The sequence below is a fragment of the Vombatus ursinus genome, unplaced genomic scaffold (genome assembly GCF_900497805.2).
Source record: "Vombatus ursinus unplaced genomic scaffold, bare-nosed wombat genome assembly UNPS02014802.1, whole genome shotgun sequence".
Classification (NCBI taxonomy): Eukaryota; Metazoa; Chordata; class Mammalia; order Diprotodontia; family Vombatidae; genus Vombatus; species Vombatus ursinus.
The window spans coordinates 22,092,428-22,107,593 of NW_020954580.1; the positions used below are offsets into that span (position 1 = coordinate 22,092,428).

Consider the following 15,166-nt stretch of genomic DNA (forward strand, 5'->3'; position numbering starts at 1 on the left):
GGTTAACTACAATGTTTGATGGCAGAATGGAGATTTTTAAAATGTCAGTAGCCTAGATCCATTTAGGATAAGTAAAATAAGTTGAAATTTATCAGGGATAAATGTAAATTCCTGTACTTTAATTAAAAAAACCAACTGGATAAGTAGAAGATTCAGGAAATGTGGGAGGCTTGCTTGATACATATGAAAAGATCTAAGAGTTTTAGCTGACTATGAGTTCAATACGAGCCAACAAGATAACACGGCTGCACTAAAGAAACAAAGAATAAAACCCAGTGATGTCTCAGATGGAATACATAGAAGCATAAGGTACAGAGTAGGAAAACATGAAGGGAATGGCCACTGATGAGCTGTACATATCCAAAGGAGGGAAAATCAAGATGACAAAGAGTCTGGAAACCATATCATATGAAAGATTGGTTAAAAGAAATCTGGAGATATCCTGAAAGTGAGAAGACTTAGTGGAGACATAACTACTATCTTCAAGTTTGTTCTTTCATTTATTCATTCAACAAATATTTATCAAGTTCTTCATCAGGCCTTCATAATCTCACACCTGGGCCATGCAATAGCCTGCTAGTTGGTCTGCTTGCCTCAAGTCTCTCCCTACTCCAATCCATCTCCACTCAGCTGTCTGACCATGTCATCTCCCTCCCTCCATTCCATAAACTCCAGCGATCCCCTATTGACTCCAGGATAAAATATAAAATCCTCTGTTGGGCTTTTGAAGCCCTTCATAACCTGGCCCCTTCCTACCTTTCTTATCTCTTACTTCCTCTCACATACTCTGCTATCCACTGACGCTCATTTCCTAGCTATTCCTCAAACACAGCACTCAGTTCCCAACTTTGAAAGTTTTTACTGGCTGTCCTCCATATCTGAACTTTTTCCCTTCTTATTTCTGCCTTTGGTTTCCTTCCAAGTTTCAACCAAAATCCCACCTTCTAGAAGAAGCCTTTCCCAGCCTTCCTTAATCTTAATGCCTTCCCCTGAAACTATCCCCAATTTATCCTGTGTGTGTGTGTGTGTGTGTGTGTGTGTGTGTGTTGTTCATGCATTGTTGTTTACATCCTGTTTCTCCCATTCAACTGTGAGCTTCATGAGAGTAGGGGCTGTTAGGTGATACAATGGATAGAGAGCTGTACCTGGATTCCAGAAAACCTGAGTTTAACTCCAACACTTACTGTGTGACCTCTGGGCAAGTTACTTTGCCTCTAGCCACACAAGTTTCCCCAACTGTAAATGGGTATAATAATACCATCTACCTCATTGTAAGGACCAAAATAAAGTGTTTAGTACAATATCTGACACACAGTAGGTGCTTAATAAATGCTTGTTTCCTTACTCTGCCTTCCCTCTATGTCCCCAGGGCTTAGCACACTGCCTTACATATAATAAGCACTTAATAAATGTTTGTTGAATTATTTAATTATTGAACATGATTGGTAAATGTAAAGGCAGAGGAATTTGGAAACTTGCTTTGCCTCTAACTGCCTGTGTGACATTGATCAAGTAATTTTACCTCTCTGAGTCTCAGTATCCTCAGAGACAAAATGAAAGGGTGTATCAAATGCTCTCTAAATCCCCTTCCATTTTGAACATTCTGTGATTCTGATTCAGGTGCTAAGGCAGCAATAGTCTGAATTTGAAAAGTCAGGGACAGAAGTTGCTGCACAGTCACTTGACTATGATTGCCTCTGGTCCTAAAATGAAATGGTGGTGAATAGGTCATAAGTGAAATAAAGATTCCTTCCCTGTCACCCCAACCCAGTCAGAAAGACACTTTGAGTGAAGTATTCCACACCCAAGAAAATAAGAAAACTTAGACTGTAAAAAAAAAAACAACCTTTATCTTTATTCCTTTTTTTAATTCATTTGAAAATCTGATACTGTTAAACCAAATTCGTTTCACAGGAATTTTGCCTTTTAATAAATTTACTTAGAAATGTTCATTGTTATTGACAGAAGAAGCATTGTATTAATGTGCCTGTTGGCCAAAAGACCAACATACCAAAGTTCGGCCTATTTGTCCACTCTCAATACCCTTAGTCAAAAAAGACTTAGTAAAAATCTCTTCAGATCTAGAGTGTTAGTCCAGGTAAGTTGAAGGCAGTGAACATCAAAACTTGATTCAAATTACAAGTTCAGTATTATACTGTACAAACTCAACACTATGCATACTTAAAGCACATAGGTATACATAATGATATCAGTAACTAAAACATTAAGGATACTAGACTATTATTTTGCATACTACTAGACACTCAGTTCACATAAGAGACAAAACAGAACTTACATACATTTTTGTAACTTGGAAGCTGTGATTATGTAAAAAAAAAAAAATGAAGCAGAGAGGATATCAGAACCAAGGATTTCATTTTAGATGTATTCTTGACAAAGAGTATTTCAAAAGAAATCCCTCCTTTGACAAAGGAAGTTTCAAAAGAAATCTATCTCATTCTATTCTGGGCATCCAGAACCCCATCATGAATTTGGAGTTATTCTATGATCCTATCAGAAACTCAGAAATTCCTAGTGGGTTTTTTAGGGTGAACTGGTTCAGCTTGAGGTCCCTGTGACTCCTCAAGTTATTTGCAAACCCTAAGGCAAAATAACCTGGAGCCAGGGCATACCAATGGAAGTCATTCAACCTTTATGATGGAGACAGCCCTCTAGTGCTTATTTCAGGACTATGTGGACTATAATGGGTCCTTCCATCTTAATTCCTTGGGTCTGGGAATTCTGGGAGCTCCTGTAGCATGTAAGGATACAAGGTTTAAATAGCAGTTTTATTGAGACTGTTGGCCATTTAGCCAGCCTAGAACTTCTCAAGCAAATTACCAGTCAGTCCTCCGCTAGAAGGGGGTCATATTGCCACAAAAAAATCCTCTGTTTAAATTGGATCTATGAAAATGACATTGGCTGGTAACCACCAAATACAATAGAAGACTGATAATATCAGAGGAAGCTATAGTAATACTGAGTAGTATTTCCTATCACTGATGATACTGAAGTAGCTGATATGATTAGGTAAATTTGAAGTAACAAGATGAGTTTCTGTGACAGATCATTTGTTTTAGAGAAAACAGATTATATTTATCAAGGTCTCAAAATACCATATAGTCTTTTTAAGCTTCAGCAAAATAATTTAGAAATATCCCCTTGACTCTGCTTGATAGACAAGTGGATGCACAGAAGGGAATGAGTAAATAAGAGAATCCTAGGAGAAAATAAAATATATTTAAGCTTTCTGAGCTGCATCCTGAAGTTCCTAAGATACTTGAAGTCAGAACAATATTGTAGCACTGCAGGGCTACCCAATATCTTGAAAGTCCTTAGGTATAGTTCAAGTGTTTCCCCCTATTATCCTATGGGTATGTTTCAAGCTTCTAAGGTGTTTGCTAAGTAATGATAAACTGGACTCCATAGAAAAGAAGAGGTAGTCTGCGAGTGATCTGAGAATAAGTGGTAGATATTTTCCTCAGAAGAGATTTTATAGCGTTGGCTTCATTCTTTTTTTTTTTTGAGCTTTTTTTCCAAAGGTGGATGTGTTTATTTTTCTCAGGGGCCAATGTAGATAAACTATATGCTGGCTCTGAGCTGGGCCCAACTGTCCCAACCTGTTGAAAAGCCATTGACAGATATAGTCACTGAGATTCATGTATAGTATAACCAAATGAATTCAAAGTCCCTGGTTGAATGAGAAGAATACAGAATTCCAAGTAGAAAGAGTTGATTGCATGCTTCCCAGTATAGACACTCTAGCTTCTGATTATGTGCTCATACCTGTAATGCAAATTTAGAATTAGTCATAAAGATACCACCATTTGCCAGACTTTCTTTTAATGAATTACCTTGTAGAATACTCTTCTCTTTCCTCTCCAACTATCCAAATTCTACCCATCCTTCAAGGTCTATCTCAAATCTGACCTCTTCATTGATTCTTAAGCCGTTAAAGCTAGAAGGGACCTTAGAATTAATATAGTCCAACCAGCTGCATATTACAAATGGGGAGACTGAGGTCTTCAAAAAGCCTTCTCCAATCACCCCATCCCACTTTTTTTGACTTCCAATTTTTGAAACTGCCAGTATCTGTGCCATTCACTTGGCGAGTGCTAAAAAGGGAACATAAACTCCCTGAGGGGAGGGACAATTTCGTTTTTTTCTTCCTAGCCATAGTACCTAGCAACATACCAACACATAGTAGGCTCTTAGTAAATGCTAATCTATTAATAAATAATAAATGTTTATTGACTATTTGTTATGATAAATGCTTATCATAAAAGTTTAATAAATATTTATTTATTATATATTAAATGATTGATTGCTAGCTAGCTATATGAGGTCTTCCAGGCCTGAAGGGAGCTGTCCTAGGTGCTCTTCAGGACTAAGAAGAAATATATTTCCTATTCTGAAGCTTACATTACATTATTTTCTTTCAAAATTCTTTCATTCTTTGTACTTGTATTCTCAATGCCTAGCATAGTTCCTGACACATAGTCCTATCAGAATCCTCATTCAAGATATATTTCTTTAGAACTCAGAAGATGAAGTGCCAACCAGTGATTATAAGTAGTACCCAAATAAAGCTGAGTGTAGAACACTCATGGTTGAGGAAAAACATTTATTAAATGAGGAGATTAAATTCCAGCTCTGTGTCTATGTTCTTATTATTTCTAAGGTCCTTTCTTGGCCTATGGTTCCATATTCATGTCCCTTTCCCAAAGTCAGTAGGATAGTTGCAAAATGTGGTGGCCTACAGCATGTTTATTCCCTCTCTTCACTCTAATCCTGGAGATTTCTGAGCTTTTAAACTGACAGTGAACAATTCAATGCAAAGAACTAGAATGAGCACAATTCTCGAGTTCTGTTTTTTAGTTAGTTAACTGATTCATTTTTGTCAAACTGGTGTTTTTTCTCAATGTACTGCAATGAGAGCAAACTGCATTCTTAATGTGAAATCTCTTGCTTCTTTCAAACCTACTGGAATCAATCCAAAAAGAAAGGGACCTTTACCCTTAAAAGAAAACATAAATATTTAGGCCCTAACGCTTCTATCATTGAATTGAGACCTACCTTTGAATCCAGGGTTTTTAGCTGCAGTCACTGCTGCCATAGGCATGTATTCACTATTAGTTTCATGCAAACTAGATTGACTTTGGCTCATCTGAAAAGAAAGAGCATCCCATGAACAAGGCGAGTCCGTTACTCTCTGTTTCCTAACCTCAAACTGCCAGCTTTGTTCTCTACCCTCCTTTTCCTATTCTTTGTTGGAAGTCCCTGCCAGTTTCTGACCCCGGGCAAATAATTCAACCTTTATGTGCCCCAAGCAACTCCCTTGGATTTTTCTAAGTCATAGATTTGTGTTGGTTTTGGGGGTAGAAGAAAGAGGGTGTTCCCATAGCTGATGAAATCACAGATCCTTCAAATGGGTCCCGAAGTTTTAAGACAGCATCAAGTTAGGCATTTAGAACTTATTTACAACAGAAGCCAAAGGGAGTCAGTAAAGAGCATGTGGAAAGAAAGTCTGGGGCCAGAAAACCTAGGTTTCACTTCTTATGACCTGGGTGACTTAGGCAAGTTACTTAACGTCTCTGTTCTTCAGTGTTGTTATCCACAAAATGACAACACTCTTGCATTTTATAGATGACACAGAGGTTGTACTTAATTACCATTAAGGTTTCATCTGTTTCTGTATCTATGATCCTACATGTCTGGTGGTAACCCTTAAAGGGAGAATTTTCTACAGAAATACCTTGCCATTGTATCTTTTTTTAAGTGCAATTTTCCTCATTTTTGCCTTGGCTCCTCTACACATACCCTCTCCTTAAGTTTTACACCCTCCCCACCTTCTTCAAAATTTAGTCTATCATGGATTCATTTGTTTTTTTCCATTGGTATCAGGAATATTTGTGTGTTAACAGAACATTCTGTTCATTGAGGCTTCAGCTCTTTGAATTCAGAGCTACAATGAGCTATGAAGCTAAAACAAACCCAGTGAAGCTACGAAGGCTAAGGCCCTCTCATTGTGTCCTGGCTCTCTTCCATGGTTCAAGTTCAAAAGGCCAGGGAGGTAAGCCAGACTGGCATCTCCCTACTCCACTTATCATGCTGTGAACAAGCCAACAGGCAGATTTCCTCCCTGAGTACTCTTGCTGATTTATATTAAGGGCTTTTCTTCCCTTCTGATCCAGATGATTAAATTAACCAGGAGCTACATCTGGAGAGAAGTTATTCTCATTTTCTTGAATTACTTTGGCAAATGCAATTCATCCTTCCCCATAACAAGCAAATCTCCCTGATGTTCCTCAGCCAGCCAGGTCCAAAATGCATCATCTATCTTGAAGAGGAATGGTTTTTACAGGAAAAGACAGACTCTTCTCACCTTTTTTCTTACACAGTAAGAAAATGTGCCAACAAATATTCCGGTAAAACAGAGGAGAAATGCAATTCCAATAGATAGCCATAAGACCAGAGGGAAGCAAGACTTTGATTCTAAATTGGAAAAAAATGAGACAAATGTCAGTGTTAGGAGTGTAATTTTGAAAATCTTCTTTCCTATACTAGGGAGTCACAAATCGAAGAGATCCTTAATAGACTTAAGCTATGCTTTTTAAACACTCATGACATTCAATAAATGTAGAATAATCTAAACATCAGCTTATATTAACTCAGACATCAAAAAAAGAATATATTTGTGTGTGTGTATATATTTAGACATATACATGTATACATATACACACATACATAAGTATACATATACACACATATAGTTTATGTAGCCTGTGGTTGGTAGATAAGCCTTCTCTACACAGTGGATAGAGCATCAGCCCTAGAATCAGGAGGACCTAAATTCCAATCCAGCCTCAGACACTTACTAACTGTTTTACCCTGGGCAAGTCACTTAACCCCATTTGTCTCAGTTTCTTTATTTGTAAAATGAGCTAGAGAAGGAAATGGCAAGCCACTCTAGTGTCTTTGCCAAGAAAACCCAAATGGAGTCACAAAGAATCAGATAGGACTGAAATAACTGAACAACAACAACAAATATCTGTGTGAGGAATAAACATTGCAAATGTTCAAGGTAATTTCATCCACTCTATTTTGTTAGTCTTATGTCAAGCGACATGTTATATTTTTATATTCCCTTTATTAGTAATAACTCACAATGAGAGGCAGTCTAATGTGAGTAAAGGGTGAACCTTGCAGTCAAGAAGGCCTAAATTCAAGTCTTAACCTCTAATATATACTGGCTTCATGACCACAGACAGATCACTGAAACTTTCAATCTAAACTTCATCTTAAATTCTAAGACTATATATTTTGGGACATTTGTTGATTTGCATCAGTGGAGGGAGTGCTCACACTAGAAAAAACCAATATTGTCAAATAACAACAAATGATTGACATTTTTATAGTCCTGTTAAGATTTGCAAAGTATTTCTTCACAACAACCCAGAGAGGTAGCTATTGCAAATATTATTATCCCTATTTTATGGATGAGGAAAAAATAAAAAGAATCAGAGAGTTTAAGTGACATTCTTGTTGTTACAAACTCAATTCAATTGGACAAAACTTTTAAGCCTACTGTATGTAAGGCACTGGGGAGCCAAAGTTAAAAGCGAAGCAGGTCTTGCCCCCAAGGAGTTTAAATCTGAGGAGGAAACAACGTCTATAGGGATAAATAGATGCTGAAATTTGAGAAGGGATTGAGAATTAATAACCGCGGAAACAGAAAATGTTTTGCCTAGGAGATGGTGCCTGCACTGAGCCTGGAAGGGAATTAAAAGTTTTAAGAGGCAAGTAGATGATGGAGTGTGTAGTGGAGATGGTGAGACCTAAGACAGGCAGGTTATCAGAGCTGGAATCTGAATCTAGGTCTCACAATTCCACAGTGAGCACTCTTTCCACTATGCCATAGTTAGTTCAGCTAAATATTTGGGAAGTTTTTGTCTCTAACCTTAGATTTTAGGCTTCTATTATCATCATTTCAGGTGTGGTGGTTTTTTTCTTAATATTTTTCTCAGTAGATGTTAAGTTCCTTGAAGGTAAAAACTGCTGCTTTAAATCTTTCTTAGCCCCCAGCACCTAATACAGCACTTTGCACATACTAAAGGCTAAAGAAATGTATTTTGAATCATTATTGATTTTTAGCTTTTCGGGATATGCATTTAAAAGGAATGTTTTATAACATAACTAAAGGGAACAATGTAGAGCAACTAGAATCGGAAAGATTTGAGTTCAAACCTTGCCTCTGGTACTTGCACCTGTGACCCAGGGCAAGTCATTTAATCCTACTCATCCTCAGTTTTCTCATCTCTGCAAAGGGTATAATAATAGTACCTACCTTGCAGGGTTTTATTGAGAGGAAAACAACATATCCATATATATGTATATATGCATGTGTATATACATACATATACATACACACACACACACATACAGTTTTGCAAATCTTAAAGAGCTGTATAAATGCTAATTATTTTGGATTTTTCAGTATCATTGAATAAAACATATTCCTATAAATCTGTCATAAAAACAAAGTTTTATGTAAAGTTATCACCTTATGTTTTTCCATTAGAAAATAATTGTGACTTGGTGAAGCTAAAGGAATACCAACACCAAAGGCTTTTGATTTGTTGAGACATTTTATAATAGTTGGCAAAATGCATGTGCACATGTCTCTCTAACAGAATGGCTTTTTTCCCATTTTCCGATTCCCTTTAAGCAAAATAGATTTTGAAAACTCTCTTACCATAGATATGTACATAAACTCCATTTGAAGTACTGTTCTGGTAAGGAGGAGGAAAAGTAATATGTAGACTACAGAAGTAATGGCCAGTATGAGTGCTGTTCAAGTCAGACAAGAAGAAAATTACACTTGTCTTGGAAAGCTCGGGCTTACAAGACACCAAGTCATTGGTCGTTTGAACACCTTGATTATCCTTTTTGAGTTCACAGATTTTTTGCTTTCCAGTCCCATTCAGCAACTGCATTTTAAAGTCCCGTGCATCTTCAGGATAGTGACAGGTCAATTTTAAGCCTCTGTTACGGTATTCAATCAACTTCAGCTGGGCAGACTCATTGAAATTTTCTGGGGGAGGAAAAAAAAACAAGGAGTATTTTGTGTGCAGGTGTGTTTCTGAGTACTGGTGTAAAGATATAAGAATAATCATCTTTCACATGTTAGCTTAAGTTAGAGCTTTATAAACTCAATAACAACATAAAATCAGGATCTCAGGAAACAAAAATGAATGGCTATTGACAACTGGCTAACTTCTGTCAGTTACATCCATTGAGGTTTCTTAGTGGAAATTAACAAAAATTACTTGACTTATAACAGTAAACATCATATATTTATGTCATTAGTCCTATTCCTGTGTTGATGTCTAACTTGAACTCACAGAATCTCAGAGCTGCAAGAGATCTTAGGTCATCAGGTCAACCTACATCTAGATAGGAATCATCTTTGCCTGGACAAGTGGTCATTCATGTTCTACACGAAGACCTAGTAAGGCCCATAATACAAGATGTCCCCAACAATCTGTAGATATTAATAACCCAGACTGTTTCTCCTACAGCTAAAACATAAAGATGAAAATCTGAATAGGAAACTATTCATGTTGATTGCTTGCATGTTATATATTCTATTTGGTGTATACACTCATTTTAAGTGAGCTATCTTAGTCTTAAGTGAGTTAAATAAGTGAATTATCTGCCTCATAACTATTCTGTCACTCTGTGACCTTGGGCAAGTCATCCCATTTCTCTCGGCTTCCATTTTCTCATCTGTAAAATGAGAGTGATGGACTAAATGATCGGTCCTTTCCACCACTAAATCTTTGATTCTGTGCTCTATTTTTATTCATTTAGCACCAAAAGGAAGAAGTTAACAATGTTGACCCTTCCTAGCTCTTTTAGTTGTCTATAGGTCAGTTGTTGGAGCACTGGAGATCTTGAAAGTCTTTATGGTCCCATACCTTATAGTCAGGATTTGGATCATGTAAAATGCTAAAGGTCCAAGATTTCTCACTAAAAAAGAATATTTTTGAATCATTGGTCCAGTGATGAAGAAATTGAGTGCTCTCAGTCTCTTTAGCAGCACATTACTTAGCAGAATCAACAAACATTTGAACAATTGTAAGCAGCCCAGTCAAAAAAGGAAAACCATAAAAATAGAACAATATTAAAAATAAAATTCTAGAAGGACAAAATCATCCAACTTAAATATGGGTAGAGATAATTATTTTAAAAGTCATTCTTTCTCACTAGAGACCTAAAAGATCAAAAAAGCTCTTTTCCCAATATGAATACCTAAACACACTCATGCAAGGGCTCTAAAAGAAGTATCGTGATACTTCTTTGTGATCTTCCCCTAATTCCGATATTTATAGCAGAAGTCAACTTTGCTAACTTGGCCTGTAAGTGAGAGGGAGATATGTGGTAAACAGATTGTGGTAAACAGATTGTAAACAGTTGTGGTAAACAGATTATCCTTACTTGGATGGAATTGTGTGATCATGCCGAGTTCAAGCAGTACATACACCCTTGGCATGAACAATGAGTGGATGCATTTCTTGATGGGAGCTAGGTATCAGTCCTTGCATCAGAGAGGGTATATCACTATTAAGGGCTAAGCTAGTACACATGTCTGTGTAAATGTACCCAGATACAGAACCCTAGATAAGTTTAAGAGAATGTGAGCTTTCTGGATACTCTGGAGGTTTAGGGGTACAGTATGTGTACATCGAATTGCTGTAGTTTAGGACTTCATCACTCTTAGATCAGTCTCCTTCGCACCCACTTTATTCTATTTTTCTCTTTTCCCTGCTTTTTTTTGGGGGGGGGACATGGAAAGGATGGGAGCAGCCTACTAATTAAAAGGCTACTGTGACAGGGAAAGAATTAAGGAAATACTACTTTTTCTCTCCATGAGGCCACCTGAGGAGAGTTACTCTGCTTTTGGTGGCTCAGCCCTACGTGCCATATCCTGACCTTCTTGGACTGTAGTCTGGCCCAGTACCTGTGTGAGCCAGGTAAAACAAAGCCACACTCCTGAAATAAAGGGCAGAGGCTAGGCAGCTTATCCGGTATACACTAATCACAACCCACTGTCCCTCATCTGGGGGGGAAATCAGAAGCTGAGAAAAATCCAGCAGAGACAACAACCCAGAAAAGGAGGCTCCATTAGTGTCTGGTTAGATCTCCATTGGTTTTAGACCTTTCAGGAAGTCTAAGGCAAAAAGAACAGATTACAAATGTAACCATGTAGGAAGGGCTATGGGGTACATGTTAGATTGTTAAAGGCAAGTTAGATCACAAAGAGAGAACAGAGCTGTTGGCATCTGTTTTAGACAGAAGGTGACTAAAATCAGCTTCTCTTTGTGTGTTTGGTGTCCATTGCTACTTGTCTTCCCAGACCTCTTTGTGACTTCTAGCCACTACTCCCATCCCCCTTCCCAAAAAGAAGTAGGGAAAAGAGAAAAATAAATTGAACTTCCTTCTAAACCTCCAAAAAAAAAGAAAATAAAAAGAACCTGGGGTGTGTTGCCTTCTGCCAAAAGTGGGTGTGAAGGTATAATGCAGCCCAGTAACTTCTAAATACGTTTCTTGGTTGTTTCAAGTTTTATCAATAATAATAATGCCAGAGGTATTCTGGTACTAGTTCAAACTGGCTCTCTCTGATTATTCTATGTTCAACATGACCATTTATACCTTGAAAATCTACAAATGCTATAAAATAAGGACTTGATTTCTTATGTGGTTGATTGTCTAGATTTAAGAAAATGATGGACAAAATGTTAATAATGAAGATTAAATTTAAGTGTGTCTGCATGTTTTTCCTTCTTAGAGAACCAGTTGGTAAACATTTGCTGGCACACCCCTAACAATTGCTCACATTTCTACTGTACTTTTCAGTTTATAAAGTGATATAGATATAGATACATCACATGAGTTTTAAACCTATCCTCTAATGAAGGTAATATGAATATTTTTACCCCAAATTAGGCAAGGAAACTGAAGTACAAGAGCAGGCAACTTTCCCAAGATCCCATGACTACTCTTAGAATGGAGACTTGAACTTGGGTCTGACTTGAATTTGGTATCCGTTGATCTGCTATATTGCCTCTCCTTTTTGGTATGAGATAGACAGAAAAACTTCAAGGTACAACAACATTATGGAAAGCCCAGTTGACCAGGAGCTGTTAAGCTTCTGCAGAGATGAGCTATGTGAATTTAGACAAGCCACTTGGTTTCCTCATTTGTAAAATGAGGATAATTTTGAGAGTGCTTAGGGATCAATTCTCTCAAGATATTTGAAAGAGAGGAAAACACTAAAAAGGAATAGAGATGCAAAGGCAGTAAAGTGCCATGGAGGAAAAAGTGATGTTACAAGTAATGTTATACCTCTCAATGGCGGTGGGGAAGAGTTGAGAAAATTGATTTTTTTTTTGCTAATTTTTTAATTAATTAAAATTAACCAATTAATTTAAAATTTTTAACTTGTAAAAATACATTGAATTTGGATTTGGAAGGCCTGAATTCTGATGCTGGTCTGCCACTTACTACCTGTGTGTGCTGATCTGGGGCAGGTCACTCTACCTCTCTATCCCTCAGCTTTCTCATCTGTGAAATGAGAAGACTGGACAAGGTCCCTTCCAGCTCTAAATCTATGGTCCTATGATAATAGCTGTCCTGTTCTCCTCACCAAGTGGTGAGAATCCAAGGAGATAGTGTATTCTACTTTAATTGAAGAGCAATTATATCAACAGTGAAACAGTAAGGGAAATATTAATAAGCATATGGAACTGATAGGAACCCTCTTACAGAATCAGATTCACTTCCATTCTTTTCTAATCCATAAATATTTATAACATTCTTTGCAAATATCCTTTTTTTTCTGTTACTACTTTTGGAATCTGCTCAGCAATCCCACCTTCAGTCTCAATGGCAAAAACCAGTCCATAGCTACTGTTATCCCTTGCTGTGGCTGCAGAGATATTTCTTTCCTTCAGTTTCTCTTGCCCACTAAAAGTCTCTAAAAGGCCACAAGATTAATTTGGAGATAATATTTTCACACGGTCTTTTCCAAGGTCTATGACTTTAATGCCTTCTTTTAGACCAAAAATACCTAGGAAGTCTTTCCTGCTCCTTCTTCACCCCCATGATATTCTTGGCATGCTCACTTCAAGCTCAGGTTTACCAGTGAGTATCATATATTCTCATTTCTGTAGTACTAGGCTAGGTAAAAAGCTGGGCTTTCATTTCTGGCTCCTCTTATTTAAATTTAAATTTATAATAACTCAAAGAATAAACTTCAGGAAGCTGTGCCTCAGTTTCTCTCTGACAAAAAGAGTCAGGAATATTTTTTGTGTGCCTCTGAGGGATGTCAAGGGCTCATAATTGGTCAGGTATACACTCTTACCTCTCTGTATTTTCATCATATTCTAATTTTAAAAGTCAGTTCAGCTTTTTTTTATAAACATAAGATTCCAATGATTTCCAATCATTTGTTTATTTTTAACTAAGAGTCCAAAGAATGCTTGATCAACTGCATTCTAATTACTCTGCATTCTAGTATTTAAGTATTTCTAATATTGAGTGAGAATGAGGAGTGGGGATGTGAAGAAAGGCTGTGTTACTTTTTAAAATTACATGGATATCCTAGTCTCCATAGCTTTGGGTATGTGCAAAATGTTGCTAAAGAAAGATGGCCTTTTATCACTAAAGTATGTGATGTAATGGAAAATAGCATAAAAATAACCAGAAAATTAAAAGAAAAGCTGGACTTACTAGCCCTTAAAGTTTTGAATGCAATTTTTTCTTAATCCCACTGTATTTTTTCTTATATTCTCCTATTTCTTCTTTTCCTTTTTCCCTTATCTGTTGATTTTCCTCTATACTTAATCTATACTTCTCCCCCTTATGTGAATATATACATACTCTTCTTTAATATCTTTTGTTTTAGTTACCCTCACTAACACACAATCTGTCTATGATCCCCACAACCTAATTATGTTTCAATCATACTTGAATGTTTGATGCCACTTTCTACATGGGCTAATTCAAACTCATTTCCTATCATGACTCATGCCTTCCTAAACCCTAACCTCCAGTCTCCATCTTCTTTGTTCTTACTCTCTTAGTACTGATTTACTCTGGAGAAAGTCACATAACAATGATAACTGCATCCACTACAAATTTGTGTAATCTAATTTCAACTTGGCCCTCACTGCTGTATGGCAATTCTTTTATTCTTCCCCATTGACTCATTATCATACTCTCCACAGTAGCTATTCTAATACTTCTTCTCTCTTCAAGTCCCCTCTATAATACCCCCTAATCCTTCCCTCTCAGAAAGCACCTCAGCTCCTATTTTATTAAGAAAAGAGGTTTTCTATCCTGATCCTCCTCTTCTGTCCTACTCTAGACTTGAAAACCCCTCAATATAATTTACCATTTTTTCTTCCTTTGTGTTTGTCTTAGGGAAAGAAGTGGCTCTTCTTTTTGCTAAAGTCTCTACTTATTTTCTCAGTCCCATCCCTTACCATACTAATTTTCTCTGGGAGCTTGCCCACCTCAAACATACCTTCTTTTTCATCTCCAGCTTCTCATACACTTGTTCTTTCCTTGTCATCTACAAGTACACAAAGGTCTCCCCTATCATTAAAAAAAAGCTTCACTTTTATTGCTTTCATGGCCTAGCTCCTAGAAATGGCTTTCTACACTACTTGGCTCTATTTTCTTACCTCATACTCACTTTCAATCCCCTCTAATTCTTTTTTGACGTCACCCCTTCACTGGAATTACTTTCTCAATGAATTACCAATGATCTAATTACTAAGCCAATGACTTTTTTTCAGTATTCATTCATTTTCTCAGTATTCATTCATTTATTCAATCATTTTCTCAGTACTCGTTCTTCTTGACTTCTCTACATCTTTTGACACTCTCAATCCCCCTCTCCTCCTAGATACTCTTTCCTCCCTTGACTTCTATGACACTACTCTCTTCTGATTCTCTTCCTACATTCTTGACTATTTCTCAGTATCCTTCTCAATCATTAAGCATGCATGTTCTCTGAGTCTCTGTCTTGGGCCCTCTTATCCTCTTTTCTCTAGATAGATAGATAGATAGATAGATAGATAGATAGATAGATAGATAG

General features: G+C 37.0%; 1 protein-coding gene across 1 annotated transcript in view; it reads right to left on the bottom strand.

The window, feature by feature from the left end:
- Positions 1-3,506: 3,506 nt before the first annotated feature.
- The window catches only part of ICOS (inducible T cell costimulator), a 29,241-nt gene continuing 17,581 nt past the window's right edge, over positions 3,507-15,166 (bottom strand). The window contains exons 2-5 of the mRNA XM_027873464.1: positions 8,756-9,094; positions 6,386-6,495; positions 5,077-5,167; positions 3,507-3,786 (exon numbers count right to left, since the gene is read on the bottom strand). Coding sequence (XP_027729265.1) covers positions 3,773-3,786; positions 5,077-5,167; positions 6,386-6,495; positions 8,756-9,094 — 554 coding nt within the window. The 3' untranslated portion in view covers positions 3,507-3,772. The remainder of the gene's footprint in view (positions 3,787-5,076; positions 5,168-6,385; positions 6,496-8,755; positions 9,095-15,166) is intronic.